At 32.7% G+C, this 26,041-nt stretch overlaps 2 protein-coding genes across 4 annotated transcripts in view; one reads left to right on the top strand and one right to left on the bottom strand.

The window, feature by feature from the left end:
* Positions 1 to 5,304, top strand: part of LOC126971686 (protein-L-isoaspartate(D-aspartate) O-methyltransferase) — a 7,486-nt gene extending 2,182 nt beyond the window's left edge. The window contains exons 3-7 of one of the 2 annotated variants that reach the window (XM_050818079.1): positions 732 to 957; positions 2,285 to 2,370; positions 2,856 to 2,933; positions 4,474 to 4,561; positions 5,136 to 5,304. In XM_050818079.1, coding sequence (XP_050674036.1) covers positions 732 to 957; positions 2,285 to 2,370; positions 2,856 to 2,933; positions 4,474 to 4,561; positions 5,136 to 5,149 — 492 coding nt within the window. In that variant the 3' untranslated portion in view covers positions 5,150 to 5,304. Of the gene's footprint in view, positions 1 to 731; positions 958 to 2,284; positions 2,371 to 2,855; positions 2,934 to 4,473; positions 4,562 to 4,997 lie in introns of both variants that reach the window. The other variant, XM_050818078.1, reaches the window with a different exon arrangement.
* On the bottom strand, positions 5,296 to 26,041 carry LOC126971564 (DNA repair endonuclease XPF). 2 transcript variants are annotated; one of them, XM_050817867.1, is made up of 15 exons: positions 25,613 to 26,041; positions 25,233 to 25,385; positions 24,975 to 25,155; positions 24,734 to 24,846; positions 23,109 to 23,274; positions 22,466 to 22,602; positions 20,497 to 20,651; positions 18,334 to 18,770; positions 16,697 to 17,008; positions 15,705 to 15,798; positions 14,658 to 14,776; positions 13,121 to 13,294; positions 7,785 to 7,925; positions 6,742 to 6,936; positions 5,296 to 5,473 (listed from the first exon to the last, which is right to left on the bottom strand). In XM_050817867.1, the coding sequence occupies exons 1-15, from the start codon at positions 25,720 to 25,722 to the stop codon at positions 5,321 to 5,323; spliced, it is 2,640 nt and encodes an 879-aa protein (XP_050673824.1). In that variant the 5' UTR covers positions 25,723 to 26,041; the 3' UTR covers positions 5,296 to 5,320. The 2 variants fall into 2 exon arrangements, with proteins under 2 accessions (XP_050673824.1, XP_050673825.1); XM_050817868.1 differs by lacking the exons at positions 24,975 to 25,155; positions 25,233 to 25,385 and having other exon boundaries at positions 25,613 to 26,034.

Here is a 26,041-nt window from a genome sequence, read left to right as displayed (position 1 = left end):
TTGGGTGTATGGAAGAATGAAGACTGCCTTACAGCAAACCTCTGAAACCAAGATAATAGAGCATCCACTCTATGAGGCACTCAGCTATTTGATAAAATATACACCTTTCAAAAGAATTACCATATACAACTGTTCAAAGAAGAAGCAGACCGGAATATGTAGTGAATATTTATGATATTTTTTAATACATGATTTACAAGTTCCCCTAATTTCACCTTTCAATGACTGAATTCATAAAATGACTTGTTTATGAAATTAAAAAAAAAAGAAAGCTATGCTGAGACAAACAGTCAAGTTCTCATTTTGTCTGAGAGTCTGATTTAAAAAAAAACATCTCCAGAACCACAAAATATTGCTGAACACACATTTTGGAAGGTATTGAGTTCCCCCATGCCTGGGACACAGTTGATCCACCCCACTGGTTACATGTTTATATAAAATTATGACTAATAGTTTCTTCGAAGAAGATGTAGCTTTGCCTTCCAGATGACCGCGGAATTTGGAATCGCTTGAGATTTCAAAACCCAGTATTCGGATACTAGGTAAAGAAATAAGGGGCGGGTAAAGTTGTTAAAAAATGGTGACAAGAGAAATGGTTCTTTTTAGTGTAAAATTCAGCAATTTTATTAAAAGGCGCTAACTTTCTCAGGTTTCTTCTGGAGGTTATATTGCTAATATGAAAATAAAATTCCAAGAATGGAATAATTTAATGTGGAAATAAATCATTCCAGCATGCTCATGCATTGGAAATATTGAAAAAGCAACTTGTACCTGGTGAGAAGGCATTAGATGTTGGATCTGGATCTGGTTATCTAACTGCATGTATGGCCATAATGCTGGGCGAAAATGGACGAGTTATTGGTATTGATCATATTCCTGAACTAGTGGCATTGGCAAATAAAAATATACAGAATGATAACTTTGATTTGCTAAAATCAGAGAGAATCAAGCTTATAGGTAAGTAAATAATTAAGCACAACTAAGTACTGTAGCAGTTTTATAATAGCCATATAAAAACCATTTACGTATTAATATTAATTCTAATAATTAATTTATTCACTAACTAAATATTAATTTGCATTGACAAAACTCTGAATTTGGAAAAACTAATGCCAAAGCATAGCAAGCAACAGCAACACATCCCTTAAAGCCTCGCCTAGTAACGGAATACTGGGTCTCGAAATCTCTAGCGATTGCCAATTTCGTGGTCATCTGGAGGGCAAAGCCAAATTGGCTTCAAAGAAGCTGGGCGTCATTAATAGAGCACGGCAATACTTCAAGCCGGCCCACAAACTAGCGCTCTACAAAGCGCAGGTCCGGCCACACATAGAGTATTACTGTCATCTCTGGTCTGGCGCACCCCAGTATCAGCTCGATCCATTTGACCGCGTGCAACGTAGAGCAGCTCGAATTGTGGGGGACCCAGTGCTTTGTGAACGGCTGCATCACTTGGCGTTGCGTAGAGAAGTCGCTTCATTGTGTGTCTTCTATCGCATTTATCACGGGGAGTGTTCCGATTCTGTTGTTTAACCTGATTCCTGCCGCCGAATTCTACCTTCGCACGACACGCCACAAGTTAGGATATCATCCTCACCATCTGGATGTGTGGCGGTCCTCCACAGTGCTGTTTTCAAGGAGCTTTCTTCCACGTACTACGAAGCTGTGGAATGAGCTTCCTTTTGCGGTGTTTCAGGGACGATACGACATGGGTACCTTCAAATAAAGCGCGTACACCTTAAAGTCCGGCAACGCTCCTGTGATTCCTCTGGTGCAAGAGATTGTGGACGGCGGTGATCACTTAACAACAGGTGACCCGTACGCTCGTTTGTCCTCCTATTCCATAAAAAAAAGCAAACTTACAATCAAGCACAGGTATTGTGATAAGTGATATGTCAGTTGTTATTATTAGGCCTGCTGATGAATTGATCCATTTGATATATCACACTCCCTTGGAAACTTCAAAATTTTAGGATAAAATCCAGTCTATCGGGGCTATCCCTTACTTCAGACCATATTATATTAATATAAATAATAAACTGCATTAAACTTATTGAATTGGCAGTTGAGACACAAAAGAGTAGCAAACAGACAGAGTTACTTTAAGATATATAATTATTAGTATGGGTTATTTAATTCTTTGTTCAAACTTATGTATTATTTTGGAGAAATTGAGGAACTCATATCATTTCACCATGTATATCTAGTAAAATACCTAAACTAATTATTAAAGATTTTACTCTAAATAAATTTCAATGAAATTAATATAAAAGTGTTCATATTTTAGTTGGAGATGGTCGTCTAGGATATCCCTCGGAGGCTCCATACAATGCTATTCATGTAGGAGCAGCTGCACCCACTCTTCCTGAGGCAGTAAGCTTTTTTTTATTACTTAGGTCCTACTGTAACTTTCTAGATTCTTATTAATATGATATATATATATATACTAGCTGACCCAGCAAATGTTGTCTTGCCATACAAATTAGTTCCTCATTAGCCACTGTTCGAGTCCTGCTGGTGCAAAACATTCGGATATGTTGAACATATTGTAGATTAATTTTTTATTTTATTAATATTAATGTTTTCATTCTTAGTCAAACATAGCTGTGCTATTTACAATACCCTATTAATATAGTGTTGCTGTTTTATTTTTCTTTCAACATATTAATAGAAATAAATATATACAAAGATGCTTACACAAACAGGACATTCAACAAGAAATAAGAACGATAGCCACAATATATTATTCAATCTGAAATTTAAAACTACACACTCCATACATAATCACTTTCAGTGCTTCCTATTGGCTGAATGTTGACAACAATGATTAAGTAATGAATTTTTATGTTCTTGTTTAGTTGGTGGATCAATTAAAGCCCGGAGGACGTTTGATTGTACCTGTTGGACCTCAGGGTGGTGAGCAACATTTGACTCAAGTAAGTTAACACAATCACAGTATGGTAGTTAGAATAAAAAAAAATCATAAAATGTATCAATACTCTCAGAATTACTTGAACCTTTCACATTCAACTTCCACACTAAGTGTTATGTACAGATAACACATCAAGAAGAATCCATCAAAACAAAAAGTGACAACACATTATACATCAGACCTTCAATTATTTATTTTATTTTTATAAAAAATAGTAATTTTTTCCTTTTGCTCTTTTGTATATTATGTTAGAGGGGGCAAACAATCAAAGTGGTCATCAAAAGGCATTTATTTTCTCAAAATTGATTCCTTTAGAATTCTTTTTGTTGCATTTATAATAACTACTAGATACTACTACCGCTTCGGAAACAAATGGCGCTCTGAGAGAGAAGAAGCGGCGCAATAAACTCTCCCAGCATTCTATTTTGCGCTCTTTTTAATAAAAATATACAATATTGTACAGTCGCTATAAAATAATCACAATCTAGTCCCAGGCTGTCCAATCATTTAGATATTCAGCAGTGGAGTAATAGGATTTATGACAGAGCCATTTTTTTTATAAAACATTTTAATTTATTTATAGATAATGCCTGAACAGTGGCTGGGACTTTATTATAAAAGTGTATACATTTACCCTTAAAGCTATTATGTATCTTATGAAGCCTACTAGAATTAGTTACATTTATTATTTTAGAATAAGTTATAATAATGAAAATCACTATTAAGAGCAAAAAGACATCACTATTAAGAGCCAACATCTTGTTTCTTACTTGCAAATTTTTTTAAGCTTAAGTAGCAGGCTGAATCTGCTTACAACTTCAAAATACTACAGATAAGTAGGATTAAGGTACCTGCTGTTAACTTCAACTTTATAAGAAAATTTATTGAATAAGGCGTTACTTTGCGGAAATCCATAACTATACAAATTATTTAAGTTTTCTTTAGTGTTAATTCCGCCAATATTTGTCTTTAAAACAATTCGACACGTGTTGTCTCGCCAAAAGTCTCGTGCCAGATTTTGGCGAGACAACACGTCCTGAGGATGCCTCGTGTAGAGGCGAAACACGTGTCGAATTGTTTTAAAGACAAATATTGGCGGAATTAACACTAAAGAAAACTTAAATAATTTGTATTCAACTTTATATCCTAAGTATTCTTGAGACAAAAATTCTTTAAAAGGTTACTTTTTATAAAATTACAGTATGCAGGGGATTTGGGGGTTGATAAATCGATCAAGCTAGTTTTCAATTTAAAAAAAAATAGTTTTATCCGTGTTTTAATGAGAAACAGCTACAATAACATTAGAATACAAAGGTAAATTTTGCCACTATATACAAGACTATAATAGCTCAGATGGGACATTGGGTGATCCGGTAAGCAGAAGACCCCGGTTCGAATCCAGATGTCCTATTAGTTTTTTTGTTCAAGTTTTTTTTTCTTAAAAATCCAACCAAGGCTTGGTCATCCGTATATTCTTGTTTAATTGTAATAAGTATTAATAAAAACCAGACCAAGGGAGTCTATTTTCTTTGTTTTCATTGCAGGTTGATAAAAATAGAGATGGCTCTACAACAGTCAAGAAGCTCATGAGTGTCATGTATGTTCCTCTGACTGACAAGAATCACCAGTACCGTGAGTGACCATCCGTCACTAGTATTATAGTGTCCACTTGTATCACCCTCATTGGAGCAGCTATTATTCATTACTCTATTGTCTATTACATCTTGTGATTATTGTGATATTGTAAATATAACTGTAAAAGGAATTAATTTTATGTAATAAGAATTTTTACTCAATTATCTTTTGTAATTTTGATTATTCTATGACTTATTGTATGTGGTATGGTAAATAACATATAGTTGTCACATGATATAAGAACATCATGCTAATGTAGAAATAGCGCGGGGCCTTTTTTAAAATGCCATTTCTTGTTTGACAGAAATTTGAAAAAATAATATTTAGTAGTTTGTAAATATATATTTATGTTCTAAGTACAAGAATTGTATTAAGTTGATATTAGAAATATATTATATAGTTACCTAATTTAAAATTTGTGTTTTCATTTCAGGGTGCAACATTAATTAATTATTCAGCTATTTGTAGTGATCTCATACTAAGTATTTGGTTCTTGGGAAAGTAATATAAGTAGATATAAATATAAACATCATATTTACAGTCACAACATTTAATATATCATTGTTTTTAGGTACATGGCGTTAACAACATTTCTGATGTATAAAATTCAAACCAAAAATTTTATTTTTCATGATTTTTTGTTATATAAACCAAATTCTTTTTTTTTTATAAATTTTGTGAATAAAAAAGGCTTATTTGACATGGTAACAACTTAAAACATAAACAACGTGCAAAGTAAATGATTTATTTATTACATTATCTTTTACCCTTAAACTGTTTGCCTGCAAACTTCTTCTTACCAAACGACTTATCATCTTTATTGCTGTCACCTGGTTTGGGCTGTATATGTAATATAGAATGTAACATTTCAGCATCTCTGGCGTTTTCTAAAACGCCTGTTAATTGTTCCTGTGATCAAATTCAAAAACCATGTGTTAAATTTTTCTATTATTATAAATTCGTAAATGAATAACATCTGAAAGTAATTTAGAGTAAAAGAAATGGTTGCATTTATAGGTAAGAAATTTTTGGGGTGATTTGGTCATACAGGGACAATGGTTGAGAAGTGTTGGGAAAGTTCCAGCTAGATGTATATTCCACGATCAGGTCGCGGATGTACTGGGGCCAGGTCATGTCAAGAGCAGCAAGACCATGAGAGCTAGTATGTCAGGGCCGATGCAAAATAAAGTCCGTGGTCCCAGAGTCTGAGACACATGTCTGATTATACTAAAATAAAATGCGACATCTTCTATGCTTGTATCATTTTAATATGGGATAAGAGTTTTTAAGTGCTGTTATGATTTTGAACTTAGGAACTTTTGCAAACTATAATATATATTACATATTATACTATTTTTATATTTTATACACTAGTACTTTAACTGGATTATTCAGTGGTGGAGGCAGCAGTGAGCCTGCTCAACCACCACAGGCAACCTACAACCAATACCAGCATCATCAACAAACCCCAAGGACCTTGCGCTTGGGAGATTAAACAATTTACTGAATGTGACCAGCAAAAACATGATCTATCCCTCTGCGAAGGATTCAATGAGGCACTCCGCCAGTGCAAAGTCAACAACAACATGTAAAGTGATTAACAAGGCTGCCTGATAAAATATACAGATATGTTCTTCATTATTAACCATTCTGTTCATAGGATTTTAAAGAGATATGCTCTTAAATTTGCATATTTGTCGAGCTGTCTAAAACTTCAGACTTTCCATCTAATAATGTGAGGCACCTGCCAAGCAATTATTATTATAATGAATGATTGAATCATTATACATATTTTAGTTGTTATAGTTTTATTATCATTGTTTTTAAAGAATGAAACAATTTAAATTGATGACTTTAGAACAATATTATGTTGTAACTATTATATTCTTTCGACCAATATACTGCGAGAGAAGAAAATGTCTGACAGTGATATAGCATGCACAATGTATTGTTACTGTAACTAATATCCCGCAACGATTGTCTTAGTATTTTGAATATTAAACCACTAGCATGCACAAATTGATCTGTGGTTCCACATATGTTTATCTTGAATGAAATATTATATTTAGTTTTTTTATGGTGTTATTTTTAACATCACTTAGGTGTCTCCAACTTTTATCACTTCTGAAGACGCATTAGAAGGCTTTATGTAGTTTAAACTATCATAAATTACTCACCTGTGTTAGAGTTACCAAATGATCCAAAGATACACCTCGGTTCATAATCCTCGAGATATTCTTCGAAGTTACTCCGGGGAGTTTCTGAACAAAATCGTGGACCAGTACATTGTATCTCTCGTAGCACATGTCGTCAGCTGTGTTTTCATTACTCAAAGCTATAGCCTCAGCAATGACAGGATTTTTTCGGCCTTGCTGTAAAATTTATAGAATGTTACGTTGTTTTGGCATCTCGAGGTGGGATAAACATTACATAGTGGAGGTCACTAAACCCCGCAGGAACATACTTTGCGACAGGTGCCGTTGCGTAGTGACGTCATTTCATTGTATGTCTTCTACCGCATTTTAACACGGGGACTGAGCCAAAGAGCTAATTGACCAGATTCATGCCAACGAAATCTCCACGCAACAAACTGAACTAAAATCCTCAACATCTGGATATATCTCACAAATGCTGCTTTCAAGAAACATTCTTTCACATTTACCAGAACAGGATAATGAACTTTTTTGCTCGTCCTATTCAGGTCTAAATAGCATCGCAACCTTCAAAATATCTAGCCGGAAACGCTCCTGTTATTCCCCTAACATGAGTGTCGGTGATCAAATACTATCATCAACTCCATCCGCTTAGTTACCGTATTTGTGGGCAAACAGAAACGTGGTACTCTGTACTTTGGGCCACGGGCTGGTCGTGGGCTTTTAAGTTATTTTGTTCCATGTTACATCTCCTCGCGGTCAGCTCTAGCGATTCCTCCCGTGGAAATTTGAAATCGCTGACGGAACTCAGCGGCGATAACGAAGCGATTAAGGAAGGAATATCTAAGACTAAAGCGATATTCGTAAGCTCATGTGAAACGCACAACCCCACTATCTTGTGTGCAAATTCAGTGGCAAATTGTAAAAGAAAAACTTGTGAAAAGTGATATTGCAGGTTATATATTATAGTTTTGTCCAAAATTCCCAACTACCCTCACCAGGTAGTTTACATCTCAATACAGACATTAGAGATCAATTCACTGTCGTATAAATAAAAAAAAACTTACTTTGAGTTCATAAAACAATTCTGCAGTGGCATAGGGACTAGGTGACCACACCAGCTTGAGTCTCGGGAAGTGTATTGTTAGCAGTTGCAGTTTTTGTTGTATACCGGCACCCGATATGTCGGTGGATACCACAAAGCTCCCCTGTAAGTCACAACGACATAGCTCGTACAAAAATGTATCCTATACTAGGTGACCCGACAGACGTTGTTCTGTATATTTATTATGTATATAAAATTGGAGGTGTGTGTCCCTATATTTCACCTTGCAGCCAAAACTACGCATCGCAGACCAAAAGTGTTTGTATGTGGCAATAGGTACAAGGTTCCCATTGCGCACTATGGTGGTTGCAAGTCGATAATTATAAGGGTGTAAAAGATACGGGGGTTGAAAGATGTTAACTTTGAAAATGTGACTATTATTGATCTAAAATGGTCTGGATTGTTCAGGAAATTTCTGGAATGTTCTAGAAAGCTTTAATATGTATACCAATGTTCTGATCGATCGAAAATGTTCTAGAAAATTCTAGAATGATCTAGAAAATTCTAGAATGATCTAGAAAATTCCAAAATGATCTGGGAAGTTCTAAAATGATATGGGAAGTTCTAAAATCGACGTTTAGATTCTGATCGAATGAGAATGTTCTAGAAAATTCTAGAATGATCCAGAAATGTTTAGAATGATCTGGGAAATTCTGGAATGATGTAGGGAGTTCGAAAATCTACGTTTAGATTCTGATTAAATAAGAATGTTCTAGAAAATTCTAAAATGATCTGGGAAGTTCTAAAATCGACGTTTAGATTCTGATCGAATGAGAATGTTCTAGAAAATTCTAGAATGATCCAGAAATGTTTAGAATGATCTGGGAAATTCTGGAATGATGTAGGGAGTTCGGAAATCTACGTTTAGATTCTGATTAAATAAGAATGTTCTAGAAAATTCTAAAATGATCTGGGAAGTTCTAAAATCTACATTTAGATTCTAATCGAATGAGAATGTTCTAGAAAATTCTAGAATGATCCAGAAATGTCTAGAATGATCTGGAAAATTCTAGAATTATATAAAGAGTTCTAAAATCTACGTTTAGATTCTGATTGAATAAAAATGATTTAGAAAATTCTAGAATGATCTAGAAATTTATCGAATAATCTAGAACATCCAAGAATAATTTGGATATCTTTGGAATGTATTCCAAGGCTCTGATTGATCAAATATATTTGAAATGTTTGAAAAAATTCTAGAATCACCTAGAAATTTCTAGAATGATCTAGAATATTCCAGAATGTTTTAGAAATGATTTATATGCCACGGTTTTGAACGATTAAGAATGTTCTAGATTGTATGCTAATTTTCTGATCAATATAGAATGTTCTGGAAATTCCTCCAATGATCTAGAAAGCTCCAAAATGTATCTCAACTTTTTGATAGATTAGAAATATGCTGGATCGTTCTAGAAACTTTTAAAATTTCTTGAGATACTTAAAAGTCGAAATTATTAGAACAATCCGGAAAATTTGGTCGGTAGTGGGGATAATTTTTGCGACTATATAAGCCGAAATGTCAAACCCGTGCTTCAGTCGATTTTTTATAAGAATTGTATAACGAAAAAATAAATATTAAAAATTAAATAATCATAAATAACAGCGTAACGTTTTTTAAAGTGAAGAATCAAAAGTTTTAACGTGCAGTGTAATACACAATATTGTTTCTTTTTTTTTTGTAGTTTTTTTTATTTTAGTGCAGTGTGAAAAAGGTGAAAAGAGAAAATTATCATCAAAGTCGAAATAATCAGACTGAAGAGCAGCTTAATGATTCTAAAGAAACGGACCGAATCAGAAAAAGATTGCAAAGAAAAAGAAAGACAAATGAACAGGCAGATGATAGAAGAATACAAAATGCAATAAGAATGCGTGATCTTTGACAAAATGAACAAATGGAGGCTCAAGTTTCTAAAACAACTGTATATTCTGTTCGTCAAAAACGTCGGGAAAAATACAGTCTTGAACAAGAGGCGTTTCATTATAATCCTACTAGAAATTATTTTGAACATTCAAGTATAGTGATCGGAAGAATGAATGAAGTATGCAAATTTTGTGAAGCTAAAAAATTCAAAGGAGAAACGCAAAGTATATGCTGTTCAAGTGGCAAAATTAAATTACCAGAGTTAAAATCACTGCCACCGGAATTTCTAGAATATATGAAAGGAGAAACACAAAATTCTAAAGAATTCTTACAAATTAAAAATTACAATGCATGCTTTCAAATGACTTCATTTGGAGCAACTGCAGTAATTGAAGAAAAAGGATTTAATCCAGTATTTAAAATACAGGGACAAGTATATCATAAAATTGGATCATTATTGTCTTTAAAGATAAAGCTATTGGTCGAGTATATGCGGTACATCCAAAGAATGCTGAATGTTTCTATTTACGTCTACTACTTCATGAAGTACGTGGACCAACTTCTTTTGAAGATCTTCGAACAGTAGATGGTTACATTTGCGAAACGTATCGTGAAGCATGCCAGCGTCGTGGTTTATTAGAAAATGATAATCAATGGGAGCAGGCAATGAAAGAGGCAGCAGATACAGCAACAGCGAATCAACTGCGAGAACTATTTGCTATAATTCTAACATCGTGTAATCCTTCAAATCCGAATAGACTATGGCTGAAATATCGTGATAGTATGAGTGATGATATTCTAGCAAGACTACGTAGAGAAAATCAAGATATGAATATTACATTCAACGATAATATTTATAATGAAGCTTTGATAATTTTAGAAGATCGATGTTTCGCAATATGTAATCAAACTTTAGTTACTCTCGGAGTGCAATCTCCTAAAAGAAACGAATTAAGCGTGACTAATTCTGAATTATCAAAAGAACTTAATTATAATAAAGATGAATTGCAACGTTACATTGAAGAAAATGAACCAAAATTATAATAAACACAAAATATAACACAATAATAAATCGTATTGAGACGAATGCAGGAGGAATAATCTTTTTAGATGCACCCGGAGGTACTGGAAAAACTTTCCTCATTAATTTGGTCCTAGCTACAATTCCGGTGAAAAATGAAATAGCATTAGCATTGGCATCCTCTGGAATTGCCGCGACATTAATGGAAGGTGGAAAAACGGCACATTCTGCACTAAATTTGCCATTAAATGTAGCTGAACAAGAATTCCCAGTCTGTAATATCACAAAATTTTCTGTACGTGGCCAAATTTTAATAAGATGCAAACTTATAATATGGGATGAGTGCACGATGGCTCATCGAAAATCACTGGAAGCGCTGGATAGAACATTACAGGATCTTCGGAAAAATACAAAACTGGGAGATGCTTTATTGCTACTATCAGGGGATTTTAGACAAACGTTACCAGTTATTCCAAAATCAACACCAGCTGACGAAATAAATGCATGTTTAAAGCGATAAATTTTTTGGAACAATGTTGAAAAGTTATCACTGACAGAAAATATGCGAGCGTTAATTACTGGAGATCCAAAAGCACAAGAGTTTGCCGACAATCTTTTGAAAATTGGGAATGGCACCTACCCACTAGATCCACAGTCTGGTAAAATAATTTTAACTGAAGAGATATGTCATGTGGTAGACACCGAAGAACACCTTATAGACAAAATTATTTAAATAAAACATGGTTGTCTGAGCGAACAATTTTGGTTACAAAAAATGATGCAGTAAAACGAATAAATGAAAAAATACAGGAAATGATACCGGGAGAGGAAAAAATCTACAAATCAATAGATACAATGATGAATCAAGATGAAAGTTTAAACTTTCCAACGGAATTTTTAAATTCATTAAACTCACCTGGTATGCCTTCTCATGAATTAAAGCTAAAAATTGGATCACCAGTCATATTAATGCGAAAACTTAATACGCCAAAATTGTGCAATGGTACAAGATTATGCGTAAAACAAATTTTGAACAACATCATTGAGGCAGAAGTTCTCACTGGCAAAGAAAAAGGAAACTTGGTTTTTATACCAAGAATTCCAATAATTTCGAATGATTTACCATTCTATTTTAAACGGTTACAATTTCCTGTACGATTAGCTTATAGTATGACTATCAATAAGGCGCAAGGTCAGACGATCCGAGTTAATTTAAAAGAATCCTGTTTTTCACATGGTCAACTCTATGTAGCTTTTTCACGCGTAGGACAGAAAGAAAATTTATTTGTTTATGCACCAGAATGCAAAACTGTAAATGTAGTATATAAGAATGTATTTCAATAAAAATGTTTAGGATATCAGTTAATGTTAGATGATAAAAGATATTAATGTCTACGTAGTCGTAAGATTTTAATGTAAAAATAAGTAAGATCAATAAATTAATAAGAAAAAAGAAAATGTGTCTTTTATGTGAAAAAATTGTGAAGTAAGTAGTGATAGATTATTAACATTAACAAATAAGTATACAATTAAAAATGACCCAGCGAAGCGGGTATTCATAGCTAGTAATAAATAAAATAATGTTTCTATATGAATTTGTCAACAATATATCATTATATCAAAAATTACTTCGTAAAATATGCACCCTGCTGTCGTAATGAAATTGTTTCACAGCAGAACTGTCAAACCATGCGTCAATAAATTCTCTCATAGAAATTATGTATGGACACATCAAAGGCAAAACAAATTTGTTGTTTTTATTTAATTTAGCAGCATTTTCCTATTTATTCACCTTATAAACCTTCTCTGGACTTCCACAAATAATTCAAGACCTAAATTAGCCAAATCGGTCCAGCCGTTCTCGAGTTTTAGCGAGACTAACGAACAGCAATTCATTTATATATATATAGATAAACAGTGTGTACCTATTGGCATTTTGGCACAACCGATAGATTTTTGAAGGGTTCCATACCAAAGAAATGGAACCCTTATAAGCGAACCTTACTTTGTTTATCCGGTTGTTAAGACATTTTTTGAAGGCTGCAGAATTTGGAATTTAAACCATAGTTACCTATTTAGGTCAATGAGTTCTTAAGTGTGGTGTGAAAATCAAACCGTCTCATTATCGCCATTTAATAATTACCATATAGATAAGTAAAAACTAAAAAACTTGGACATCATGCTTCAATTGGATTTAGACAAAAATAGAACTATGGCGTAATCGATGTAAGTAGGATTCTATAGGCCCACGTAGTCAACGTAAACACAGAAGTCGGAACGACCTTCAGTAGGGTCAAAAACACCCTTAATATAATCGGGAGTGAAAAGAAAAATTCAAAGTGTTTTCCTTTTCCGGATAAATTTTAGTAAAAATATTTGAATTTGTACATGCATATTATGTTTTAACAATAAATACCTGTAAGTTGAATGGTTTCTTCTGATCAAACTCAATAAGTAGAATCGGCCTGCTATAGTTCCGGCACATTTGAGTGCACTGAGTGTACAGACGGCCGGAATTCAATGAACCGATCAGATCTGAAATAGATTTCCTCTCAACGCATATCTCTGGGGTAAGTATATAGTCACCAATCTGCAAAAAAATCAACTATTATTTCTTTTCCGTACTTCCAAAATAGTAAAAAAGTGTGTGTGCTTAACACCAATAAGAAAATATAACCAGGCTCACCAAAAAAATCACCCTTACTCGACTAAAACCGATTTTACCCGAACACGCATTAATTACACAGCAGTGCGTTACAGCTCCGTTTCATTTAATGTCCACAAATTAAGGTACTCTCAGCGCGCCCTAAGTATTTTCTACAAAAAGAGAACCCTTGTAGGATAACTTTGCTGACAGACTTCAAGAAGCTTTAACATCAAGTATTAGTCTGCAAACCGTCAAAGGCAGTCCTGAGTGTTCACTAAATGCAGCTAACCGACAGAAAAAGAAAAGCAGTCAGTATAAAAGACAACCCTATGGCATCGGACACTTCGCCAAGACTGAACGTTAGAATTCAGGAGTAAAACTGCTCAAGTTGGACTCCCACAAGAAGGACCGAACCATCGTACAAGATACAACACTATGTTCTATTCAAATACTTTAGTATTTTTTTTTCGTGTTAACTATTTAGGAAGCAAGTTTTATTATTATAGAAACAACAGTAATACAGTGTGTATTGTCCTGTCACAGTTTTAACTGTCTTACTATTGCGGTGTACGAGATATGGACAGCAGAGTCTGGGTAGTTAGTTATCACACACGCACATATCCGCTTTTTTGTACGACAAAGGAATAATAATAACATACAGTAATTTAAACACTACACAAACTACAAAAACTAGTCCCAAATTTTTTGCTGATATCTCCGAAACTATGCACTTTAGGGCTAAAGTAGGTACAACCATTATTGTAGAAAATAAAATTTCGCATCTTTTATACCCTGTAAAGTTTTTTGTAAAATTTACTATTTACGGCCCACATCATGAACCGGTTTTTGTATCTAGAGTTATAGGAAGTTTAATGTTGGACTAAAGACGGGCGTATACACGAAAGTTTCGAGGTACGCGTGCAATATGTTACAAATTCAACAAACAAATTTAATAAATATCTCGATTGTTTATGCCTTACAAATAATACTCAATTTCCTTACCTGCACCGAACATTTTTATTTTTTATTATATTCCTTACAACTAAAAAATTATAGTAACTAGTAATTTATTATAATCTGCGGGTGTTCAGTGTTAAGTTGCTAACGCTACTAACAGGTCGACGGCGGGGTGGGGAATGCGGAGAGGGAGAATGGTCGCTTCTCGACTCAGCTCCCGAGTTAAGTTGACCGGCTTTTACATAGGTTTGCACCTAAGGGGATTTGAACCCGGGGCCCATTTTAGCGTCTGCGTGGCATAACTGTGGCACAAACTACTGGGCTATATGATATTATTCTCATTACTCACAGTTATAACAACAGGCTCAATGTTAATGCCTCTCTTGTGTAAAAGCGCGGGTAAATCTGAGCGAAATTCTCGCATATCTACTATTACTAACGGTTTTTCATTTTGTTGGTTCTGCCCACCTGGAAGGGATATGTTGTTATTAATTATAAACACAACATTAAACAAACAATAATGGAAGACTAAGAACTTATCGCGATTTTTGATTACTTCGTCTTAAATATCATTGCGATGGTATCGTAATTTGGTAAAGCAGTGATTGCAAAATAACAACTTAATTTAAATTATGTTTAATACAATTAATTCTCAAGTATTGAAATATATGACAAAATTATTGGATATTAAGAGAGACATTGCGGTTTTATTAACTTAAGTAGTTGACTAAGTAATGTATAACTTACTTTTAAAGAATAAAATTAAGATAATGGAAAATATCAGTAAGACCCTCAAATCTTTTTTAAAACAAAATATACACAAAACCTCAACATATTATATGTATTTTTATTTCTAGCATAAATAATTTTAATTAAGAAAAAATAAAGTATTTTTAACATCAATCACCACAAAATCGCTAAGTCAGGCCAGTCTATTTAAATTATTGTATTGTCGTTGGTCCTTGATAAGTGCGCAAGGTTTCAAATTAAAAAAATATATTATATATATACATACAAACAAACATTATGTATGTTTGTTAATTTAATACAAGTGGGACAGATTATTTAAGTTATTGTATTTACATTGGTCCTTGATAAGCAGTTGGAAAACATGTTCAACAAAAAAATCTTTAATGTTAACATTTATATTGCTTATATAATAAACCATAGTCTGAATAAGTTCCTATTTACGGTTATTTTGACAACAAGCACAAGTTGGAACAGCGACGGAAATTTCTCATTTGAGCGTATGCGTGACATTAGCACTTTTGATTTGTGATTTGCATGACGTCACTAAAATGGCGACCCGTCCCTATCGCGTTTCGTAGGGATTATTGTAGCCAAATGGGGCATTGTACTTGGAGTAGGTATAATGAAAGTATTTTTAAGTAGGTACCTGCTTTTCTTGTATCAGTTGAATCAACATCTTCAACATTCATATTGAAATATTCATCAGTTTTGCCATCTTGGTACGACGGAACAACCATTACCTGAAAATATATAATTGATAGCAAAAAATAATGAATATAAAAATCTGTAATTTATTTTTATTTATATATTTAGAAGCGTCTGCTCGCTATTTTGTGCATGTAGGTATTTAATACGTCATAAATCGTAAACCGCAAATTACCTTTCATTCAATCAACTCAAATATAAAAAAAAAAACATTAAATTTCATAAACATACATAAAGCGTGAACCATTATCTAATACTACGGAAATCCTTCATGGGAGAGTGCGACTCGCACTTGGCCACCTATTTTTATTTAAATTCATAATATGAAAGTATTATTTTCTATACTATGATTGAAAATATGTGGCGTGTAAGTTATCTCAACACAACAATATGTCCAACAGCACAGTGTTCTACTTCATAAATTTTCAAATACAAATATTTTTATTCAAACCTAGGTGACCCGACAGACGTTGTACTGTATATAATAAATAAAATAATGTTTTTATATGAATTTGTCAATAATATATCATAACATCGAAAATTACTTCGTAAAATATGCACCCTGCTGTCGTGATGAAATTGTTTCACAGCAGAATTGTCAAACCGTGCGTCAATAAATTCTCTCATAGAAATTATGTATGGACACATCAAAGGAAAAAAATTTTTTTTGTTTTTATTTAATTTGGCAGCATTTTCCTATTTATTCACCTTTTAAACCTTCTCTGGACTTCCACAAATAATTCAAGACCTAAATTTGCCAAATCGCTCCAGCATTCTCGAGTTTTAGCGAGACTAACGAACAGCAATTCATTTTTATATATACAGATAGGATGTGACATCACTTATAGAAAGTCAAAAAAAAAACTACCACCCATTCCAAAATGAATGCCTCAGATATGAGAAGAATGGGCGCAACAAAAAATGAAAACTTACACTTTTACTTTGTATCAATGCTTCAAACGCCTGTTTCTCTGCCCTCAGTGACGTTAGATACACTTGCTCTTCAACAGTTTTACCATGAATAACAAAGTATACTTTTGATATGGGTTCCTCTGTTCTCTTTCTACACTCATACAATTCAATTTGTCTAACAGCGGCCACATCACTTTGGTATAAAATAATATACTCTGGCCGTAGACTCTCAAGTGTCTGTTCTAATGAGAAGCTGCAACCGTTCTGCTTGACAGTTTGAATACAAATAATAGGTTTCTCTTTTTCTATTTGAGTGAAATCCAAATTATCTAACTGAAAAGAAGCACAAAATGTCAACAATTCAATTGTAGTTATAATGAATGAAAGTAGAGTTTGTATTTAGTTTAACAGCCTTATTTCATTAAAAAAAATAGGGATTCCAATACAATGTAAAAATAGGTAATCATGATTAAATTAATAATAATATGCAAATACAGACTTGTTGAGTTATTATTATAATTATATAAGACAGATAATCCCTTCTGTTAAGTTCGTAGATTGTGTGGAATAAAAGGACATAAGTGCTCTTGGACACTACAACCTTTATTTGTTTATATTATGTTCTGTGTCCATCTATATATACTATATTCCATCAGCATCAAAAACCAATTCTATGAAGTTTACCATCTTCTTCGTCTTAGTCTTTAGTATAGGAGGTTCTTATAAACTCTGTTGGTAGTTCATATCGTCCCAGATGCTGGAGGTCTACTCGCAAAATCCACAACGATACATTCGGAACGATACGATAATACTCCGAATATATCGCAACTATCCTACTCCAACAAATATTCGAATTCCTTATCGTTTATCGTTACCAAAAACTAATATTTTGATTTTTTTACAATGTTAGTGTGAATGTAATATGTTCAAACCTAAACATTATCTGTGCTATGTCGCTGTTAAGTGTCAAAAGTCAAAACATAGTTTAGGCGCTAAGGATCATGCCTGACTCTGCACCACCAATTTGGTATCATTTACACATAATGTAAATGTTAAAAAAATATGTAATGAATATAATATGACCATTTAAAATTGAATAAATAATACAAAACTTGCGGATAATAAAATGTAAAATAAAGTAACTCAACCCTTCTCGTCGACTTCCTATTTCTCAGGCGGCCATTTGCCGCCTGACTGACTTAAATGACTTAGTCGTAAAAAAATCCTGTTGAATAATAAATCACATATAATTATTTCAATAATATTTATTAAGTATGTATATTGTATGGCAAATATATCTATACAACTTGAAACGATAATAGCAACGACAGCCTAGAATGTGTCGTTGAGATTATCGTAAAAGTGACGTTTGATTATTTGTGAAATTCGAATATTCGTCTCTGACATTTTCAACTAAGAGTAGGGTTAGGACCGATAATATCGAATAATGTTTCGTTCGTTTAATCATCGTTTCGACATTGATTACGATGTAACTAAGAGTAGGATTTGACACGACTAATGCCACGATTTATCGAATATCGATTTTAGGAGTAGGCCCTCTGGCTGTTTTTCGAGTGGAGTTCCATCATAAACCCAAGTATGTTTTCAAATTAGTTTTACAGTACAAGTACAAATATTTCATACAATACATAAATTACCTGGCTCAATGGTTCAAACACACTATCCTCAGTAAGCTTATCTTTATCCATAGTATGAGATCCAACTTGGGTGAGTGTTAACACAAAATTATTTTTACTAAATTCATCCACATCAGCTTCCTTCTCTACCTCTGTTTCTAAGCAGTGCTCTGAACTCTTTGCATCATCTTTTACAGAAATACAATTCTTCAAATCTTTATACTTAGTTGACACAGAATTTACAGTTAAATCTCTACGGAACGCTGTATATAGGAGGTACTTATATGCCCCCATTATTAAGAAATCATTGAGCTGGCAACACGTTTTGTTATCATTGCATAGTATTAAAACCTTGGTATTGTTGAGAGAACCGCTTTTAGATTTTATGTCTTCTGGTATTTCATTTAGTAGCAAATCATTTAAGCATTTCCACTTTGGCAGAAGTTCTGGATCAAATTCTGTAAATATATTATTATATACTAGTTGACCCGACAGACGTTGTTTTGTATATAATAAATAAAATACTGTTTTTTATTAATTTGTCAATAATATATCATAACATCAAGAATTATTTCGTAAAATATGCTCCCTGTTGTTGTAATGAAATTGTTTTACAGCAGAACTGTCAAAAAGTGCGTCAGTAAGATCACTCATAGAAAATATGTCCATACAAAACAAATATCGGACGACGGGGCACACATCAAACGAAAAACAAAATTGTTGTTTTTATGTAATTCCGAACACGTTCATATTTATTCACCTTTTAAACCTTCCCTGGACTTCCACAAATAATTCAAGACCAAAATTAGCCAAATCGGTCCAGCGTTCTCGAGTTTTAGCGAGACTAACGAACAGCAATTCATTTTTATATATATAGATTTTATTATTTTCCGCACATTATTAAAAATACATTTAATGAAATCCAATTATTATAATTAGAATTGTTATGAAATATTTCATTTACAAGTAGTTTAGCTCCCACAAGGAATGCATATTTTATTTTCTTTCAATTGCAAGATTTAGAAAAAGTTTGTTATTAAAAAAAATATTGCATGAGGCGTTATTTTGCGGAAATCCATAATTATTCAAATGTTTTGAGCCTTCTTGAGTGTAAATTCCGCTTAGATTCGTCTTCAATTAATTCGACACGTGTTTCGCCTCTACACGAGGCATCCTCAGGAGATGTTGACTGGCCAAATTACGCACGACACTAGTCAGACCTTCGGTGTCGTAGTTTATATTTCAGATTATTTATTACTTACATGGTATAACACTTTATAAATATGTAATGTGAGGCAGGAATTTTCATCCTATTTGCGCGAAGGTGGAATGCTATTTTGCAAATTCCTATTTTGATTGACCACTCACCATAGTTTGTTGCCTTACCACCTGACATGTTATAGTTATTTTTGCAACTGTTGTGTAATAAGGGGTATTAAAACACGAATGTGGAATTTGATAATAGTATCACATGAGTGATTTAATACCTAATTATCAACAGTTCCTTACAAGACTTTATCTACACCCAGAATTTGAATCCTCTAAACGATTCTGAAACAGTTAGCTTATTGCCAACATTAAAACAGCCAGTCCTAGTAGTAACCTAATATCATCCATTACTGATTATACTTATACAAATAAACTAAATATAAAAAAAAGAAAATATTGTTTTTTCATACGGATACTACGTATCGAGCAATTATTAACATTACAACACTCGTTTGGATGATGTAATGGTTATAAGGACATTGGGTGTTTTAATGTTGGCAATAAGCTAACTGTTTCAGAATATTTATTAAGGTATCAAAACACGAATGTGGGTTTATCTGAGTTTATTTAATTTATATGAGTGTTTTAATACCTAATTATAAACAGTTGCACACAAGACTTTATCTACACCCATAATATGAATCCTCTATAAAAAATTCTGAAACAGTTAGCTTACTGCTAACATTGAAACGTCCTATAGCCAGTCCTAGTTACCATTACATCATCCAAACGAGTGTTGTAATGAAAACGGATGTTGTAATGTTGTACTGAATTTCATTACAACACTCGTTTGGATGATGTATTGGTTATTAGGACATTGGGTGTTTTAATGTTGGCAATAAGCTAAATATTTAAGAATCTTTTATAGAGGATTTAAAGCATGGGTGAAGATAAAAAATATACTAAACAACTTACCATTTTTATTGTTAAACACTCGGCTTCTGGCCAAACGAAATAGATTTTCAGCCGAATCAAGTAGAATCCATCCAGAATTAACTTTTGCATATTCAGGTGTTCTGTATTTACTTACTAAACAATAAAAAGAGACTGCATCATCATGAATAAGGTTTCTAAAATTGAAATCAAAAAGTAGTCTTCTAAATTGAAGTTTAAATATTTATATACCTAAATACTACCTACAGATGTCTAAACAAGTACCTAAATAATCAATTGTCGCTGTAAGTACAGGCATTCAAGATATTCCTGAGATCTCAGGGTCACGGGAACAATTCGATGTGTTCGGGACAGTATCGCGGTACGCTACTTTGTAAGCCATTTTTTGTCAATTGATGGGTAGAGCTATGCTTCATGTTATTACCTACATTTAGAGTATATCTTTATTCATAGTTCTTTATATACTTAGATCATTTATATGTATTATAAGACTGTGACAGCTGTGAAAAAATAGAGCTTGACAGTTAACCTCTATTTTGAGCAATGCACGCACACTTACAGAAAGTCACATACAAATCGCGAGTGTAAGAAGTAGCTTCTCACGCACACTAAAGTAATAAACCGGACCTGTTTTCATCGGTTGTCTAGCAGTTAGAGGCTCTATCGTAGACATATAAATTATTATCTAAGTTTATATTTAATACCTGCATGTTACAATGCTCGAATAATAGGTACCTCTATTAATGTACAGTGTGTGTAAATTGATGCATATACTGTAAGTATTCTATAAGTCCTATGGTGTGTCCTACGAGTGAGTTGTCACGTACTTATTTGTAATTAAAACAATTTGTGAAATGATGAAGCTGTAAATATTAATTTAAAAGTATGGGTTTCATGCCACTTCTTCACATTGAAGCTCAAACTTTTCCGAACTGATGGTAAATGGTTAAATATTACATTTTGACATCCAAAAGTGTTTATTTACCATAATGAATAAGATCTTGAAGATACGACACCTACAGATATTCTGTTACACGAAGGCGGATTGTAAATAACCAAGCGAAGCAATACCTTTCTTTCATTTCTGACCTCTAATTTAATTCCTATGTTTTTATTTTTAATCTTATTTATATAACAATAAGTGAAAATTTATAATTAGCCTTCAGTACTTAATTATATACTTACCTACTTTTTAATAACCTAGCTGTAAGTTTTCCGAATTGAATAAAAATAAAATAAAATAGTAGTAGTTATCAGTGTCTTTTAAAACACGTGCATTTGTATGTATAAGTGCATGTAGCGGTATCATATCGAAAGCAGAAGTGCTTTATAAGTTCATGTAAATGTTCAAATATAATCAAACTCAACCAACTTTTTGAAATAGGAAAACCTGTACCATCTAACAAAAAGGATCACACAGTGGGCAAAAATGAAGGTAATCGGTACTGCTATGTTATATAGGAGAGTGGTGATAATATCAGATATCTTGAAAGGAAAATAAAAACAATATACATATACAAAAAAATCTTCAATTAAGGATTGGTTTCCGCTGCGCTCCAACTAGATATCGCAGGCGTAATCGCAAAGTGCGCCAATTAATAGAACCTAGGCCCAAGTGGGCATACTCGAGCCAGTCTCGAACAATGTGTGACGTTCACGTGCCACATATTCCGTTAAACGTATGCTAATAATTGAACTGAAGACACTGGGATCACATATCATCAGTAAGAATTTTGTATTTTATTAATTTTAATGTAAAATAACACGAAGCGTATGTTACAAAATTTGAAAGATGCCATTGATTGTCAAGATGCCACGCACACAAGTAATAGTTGCCGTAATAAAAAAGCTATTGGTCTTAGGTAGTGTGGTGTCTAGTTGGAACGCAGCGGAGACCAATCCTTCCATAAGTCAGATAAACTACCATAAAAGAGTTAACTTATATTTTTACATAATGGTAGGTTAGGAATGGTAGTACATTAGTACTTACATAATCATATTTCTCAAGACTTTTAAGTCCTGTATATACTCTTTTGTTCTAGTGCTAAGTTGATGCCAGACACAGTCCAGTTGGGATTGAAGTATTTTATGAAATTTCTTCGTAATAGCATTTTCTGTTGTTATTTCCTAGAATACAAGGCAAATTAGAATAACACAAATTAAATATGAAAACAAAATTTATGAACGACGCGGAACTCGCACCCGCGACATCTCGCGTTCCTTGCGAGCGCTTTTCCACTGAGCCAACCGTCCGAGTGACGTATCGGTGATAAACCATGTATCTCTTGTTCAACTATCAGATTGTGGCTTCATCTACAGAATCTACTTTATAGTTAATAACCTATTGAAAAAAAATTACTTGGATGTAACTCTTTCAAATCTAAACAATTTGTTATGTTTTAAAGAAGAAGAAGAAAGAAGTGATGGTTATCACTTTAAAAATAACATTTTTGTTTAAATATAATAAATAAAATATAAGGCAAGTGACTGACATGAACAGCAAGCCTGTGCCTATTTCTAGTATTCACATTATGAGTATCATTAAGAAAATCAAACAGGCACAACTTCAACTAATCAAATGAATCCATCATGTTTGTCTTCGTATCATATTAATAATCAACTCAATTATTTACCTGCATATCAATAGCTCTGTTAATACTCTTTAATTGTTTCACAGTATAGTTCATAATATCTAACAGACAAGCCTGAATGTGAGTGGTGTTTGATGTTAGAGACACATGGAGTTCTTCAACTTGTGCCTGTCTGGCTTTCAAGCTTTGTATGACAGAACCATGAAATCTGAAATATGAAATAACTAACTTTTAAATGAAGACTGATAATAATTATAATTAATTGTCAATTTGCTATTGCTATGTAGTATAACTAACTATATGAGATGGAACCAATAAGTTGTAATTTGAACATATTTAAAATAAAATTTATTTTCTATTTATTTATAGCAGCAAAAAATAACTCATTAATTGTTGATTTATTTAATTTAAATTTTAATGCATTAATTTATATTACATGTCATCATGTTATTCATTTTACCTTTCTGAACTTCTTTTCTGCCTAAAAGTATTGGTTATATTACATAAGACATTCCCTCTATTTTTAGGGTGAAGGGAGAAAAGTAATGTGTATACACCTTACACTACCATATTGCCACTATTATATGCAGATGATTTGTCTATGGCTTTTTTTTCTTTCTTTATCGCTTGTGCCCTCAAACTCAAAATACTCAACAAATATCTTAATATATATAAATTATGTGACATGTTGTTTGTCCGCGATGGACTCCCTAAACTAATGAACAGATTTTAATGGGGATTACTTCATGGAGTACAGTTTGGTCCAACTTGAGAGATAGGATAGTTTTTATTTCGATTTGGCACCCATAATTATTTCTATTTATAATATTTGTTTTGTATGGACATTTTTTCTATTAAGGAATTTAGTGACACACAGTTTCACAGTTCCACTGTAAAACAATTTCATTATAACAACAGGGAGCATTTTTTATGAAATAATTCTTGAAGTGTTGAAATATTATTGACTTTTTCATAAAAAACAGTTTTTATCTATTATGTGCAGAACAACATCTGTCAGATCAGCTAGTATATATCTTTACATATATATTTCTTGTGTGCGTGTGTATGTCACTGAACTCCTCCTAGACGGCTGGATCGATTTTGATGAAATTTTTTTTGTGAGTTCAAGGGGAATCGAGGATGGTTTAGATTTACAATTGAACTACCTCCTAAACGGCTGGACCGATTTTGATGATATTTTTGTGTGTTCCAGTGAATTTGAGATTGGTGTGTGTCTTCAGGTGGATTTGAAAATGGTTTAGATTCACAATTAAACTACCTAGACGGCTGGACCGATTTTGATGATTTTTTTCTTTGTTTCAGTGAATTTGAGATTGGTTTAGATTCTCAATTCCGCCCATATATTATAATTCTCCTGCTCATGTGTATGTTAGTTAACTGCTCCTAATGGCTGGACCGATTTTTCAAATTTAAGACATGTGTACAGGACAACGTCTGTTGGGTCCACTAGTATATAAATAAAAGTGCAAAGAAGCAACTGATGTTATCATTACTATACATCTAAAACATTAAAAAAAATAAAATTATACCTATTCACTTGGGCTACTCCAAACCTCTTAATAATAAATAATATTTCAAAGTCAAATCTGTGATTCAGTTCTGATAGCAGATAGAACAATAATTTAGTAAAATTTTAAAATACAAACCTGGGCCACAGGAAGAGTTCTGTGACAAATAATGCCCTCATGATTTTTTCTACATGATTGTAACCAAATGTGAAAGATATTGGAGAATTCGAGAATGCTTTAATAAAACCAGACTGCAACAAAATAAAATATTCTTAATAAATCAATGTTAGTAACAGTCTTGTTTTGTTTATATGCCAAGACTGAATAAAATGTATTTGTTAAAAATAAGTTTTTATTAAAAAAAGGGTCAGTTCTATACCTTATTTTTCTGCCTATATAATCTCAAGACAAATGCTGCCTGGCATGATTCCAGCACAGTGTGGGCTCTTAACACCACTATACCAGTTATTTGTTCTACTGGTATCCTTTTCTTTAACAGATCTACAACTAATATTCTAGTGGAAGCAAAATAAATACCACCATTGAGATAAGTCTTCTCTCTAAAATATATAATAATATAATATAGATTTTTCCAAGAATAATACCAATCTTGAGAACAATAAATGCTTTTAATTACCGTTCTACACCTGTCAATGGCAATGCAGATAAATTAAACCTTTCAGAAAAATATTTTTCTTCATGGTCACTGCTGTTTAAAACAAGTACCAAGTTTCCCGGATCATTATGAATGAAAAGGATGTTTGATATTATGTTATTATAGTTCAACCCTCTGAAATTTGAAAGAAACTAGATATTAAAATAAAATATTGAATAATAAATAAAATCATTTTATTGCAGGTCAGGGACCCATGTAAAAGATGTTTACATATAAGTAGGTAGTCAAAATATTTTAAAATTTTACATGCATCATAATATCCTTCATACAGCATAGGTGGTAGGTGTACACTCGAAACAAAAATAAGAATAAAGGGATAATCAATCACGTCAAAAACTTACTTAGCGAGTATGAGTAAACTGTCCTTTTCAAAAACATCGATGAATATTTGTTTTTCAAATGATAGCAAGGGATATTTCGTTTCTAAGCCGTTATCTTCGACCTGATCCATGGTAAGACTTTAAGATTTGTACTTTAACTGTATCATTACATACTACCCACTTAATGTTAAATTTATTATTATTAAAAATCAAATCAAATTATTCTGTTCCCTTGCAACTGTTTACAAGAATAAATTATTAATTATTATAATTTAAATATGTGCTAAAAATAAGTATCATCATACAACGATTGTAATTAATATTTTCTTCTTCGTGGTTTATTGATTATTATTTCAACTACATCTATTCACTACTACTACTATTCATTTCAACTATTATTTTTTCATTATTATTTCATACTATTATTTCAACTATTCTATAACTATATAT

This window comes from Leptidea sinapis, chromosome 24 (assembly GCF_905404315.1).
Source record: "Leptidea sinapis chromosome 24, ilLepSina1.1, whole genome shotgun sequence".
Lineage (NCBI taxonomy): Eukaryota > Metazoa > Arthropoda > Insecta > Lepidoptera > Pieridae > Leptidea > Leptidea sinapis.
This window is presented reverse-complemented; position numbering and strand designations above follow the sequence as displayed.

Coding starts and splice junctions, on each gene's coding strand:
- LOC126971564 (XM_050817867.1), bottom strand. CDS start 25,722: ATGGATCAGGTCGAAGATAACGGCTTAGAAACGAAATATCCCTTGCTA. Junction 17,009..18,333: donor TGTTTGAACCATTGAGCCAG/GTAATTTATGTA, acceptor GCTTCTTTTCAG/TTAGATAATTTGGATTTCAC. Junction 5,474..6,741: donor ATTTGGTAACTCTAACACAG/GTGAGTAATTTA, acceptor ATTTGATCACAG/GAACAATTAACAGGCGTTTT.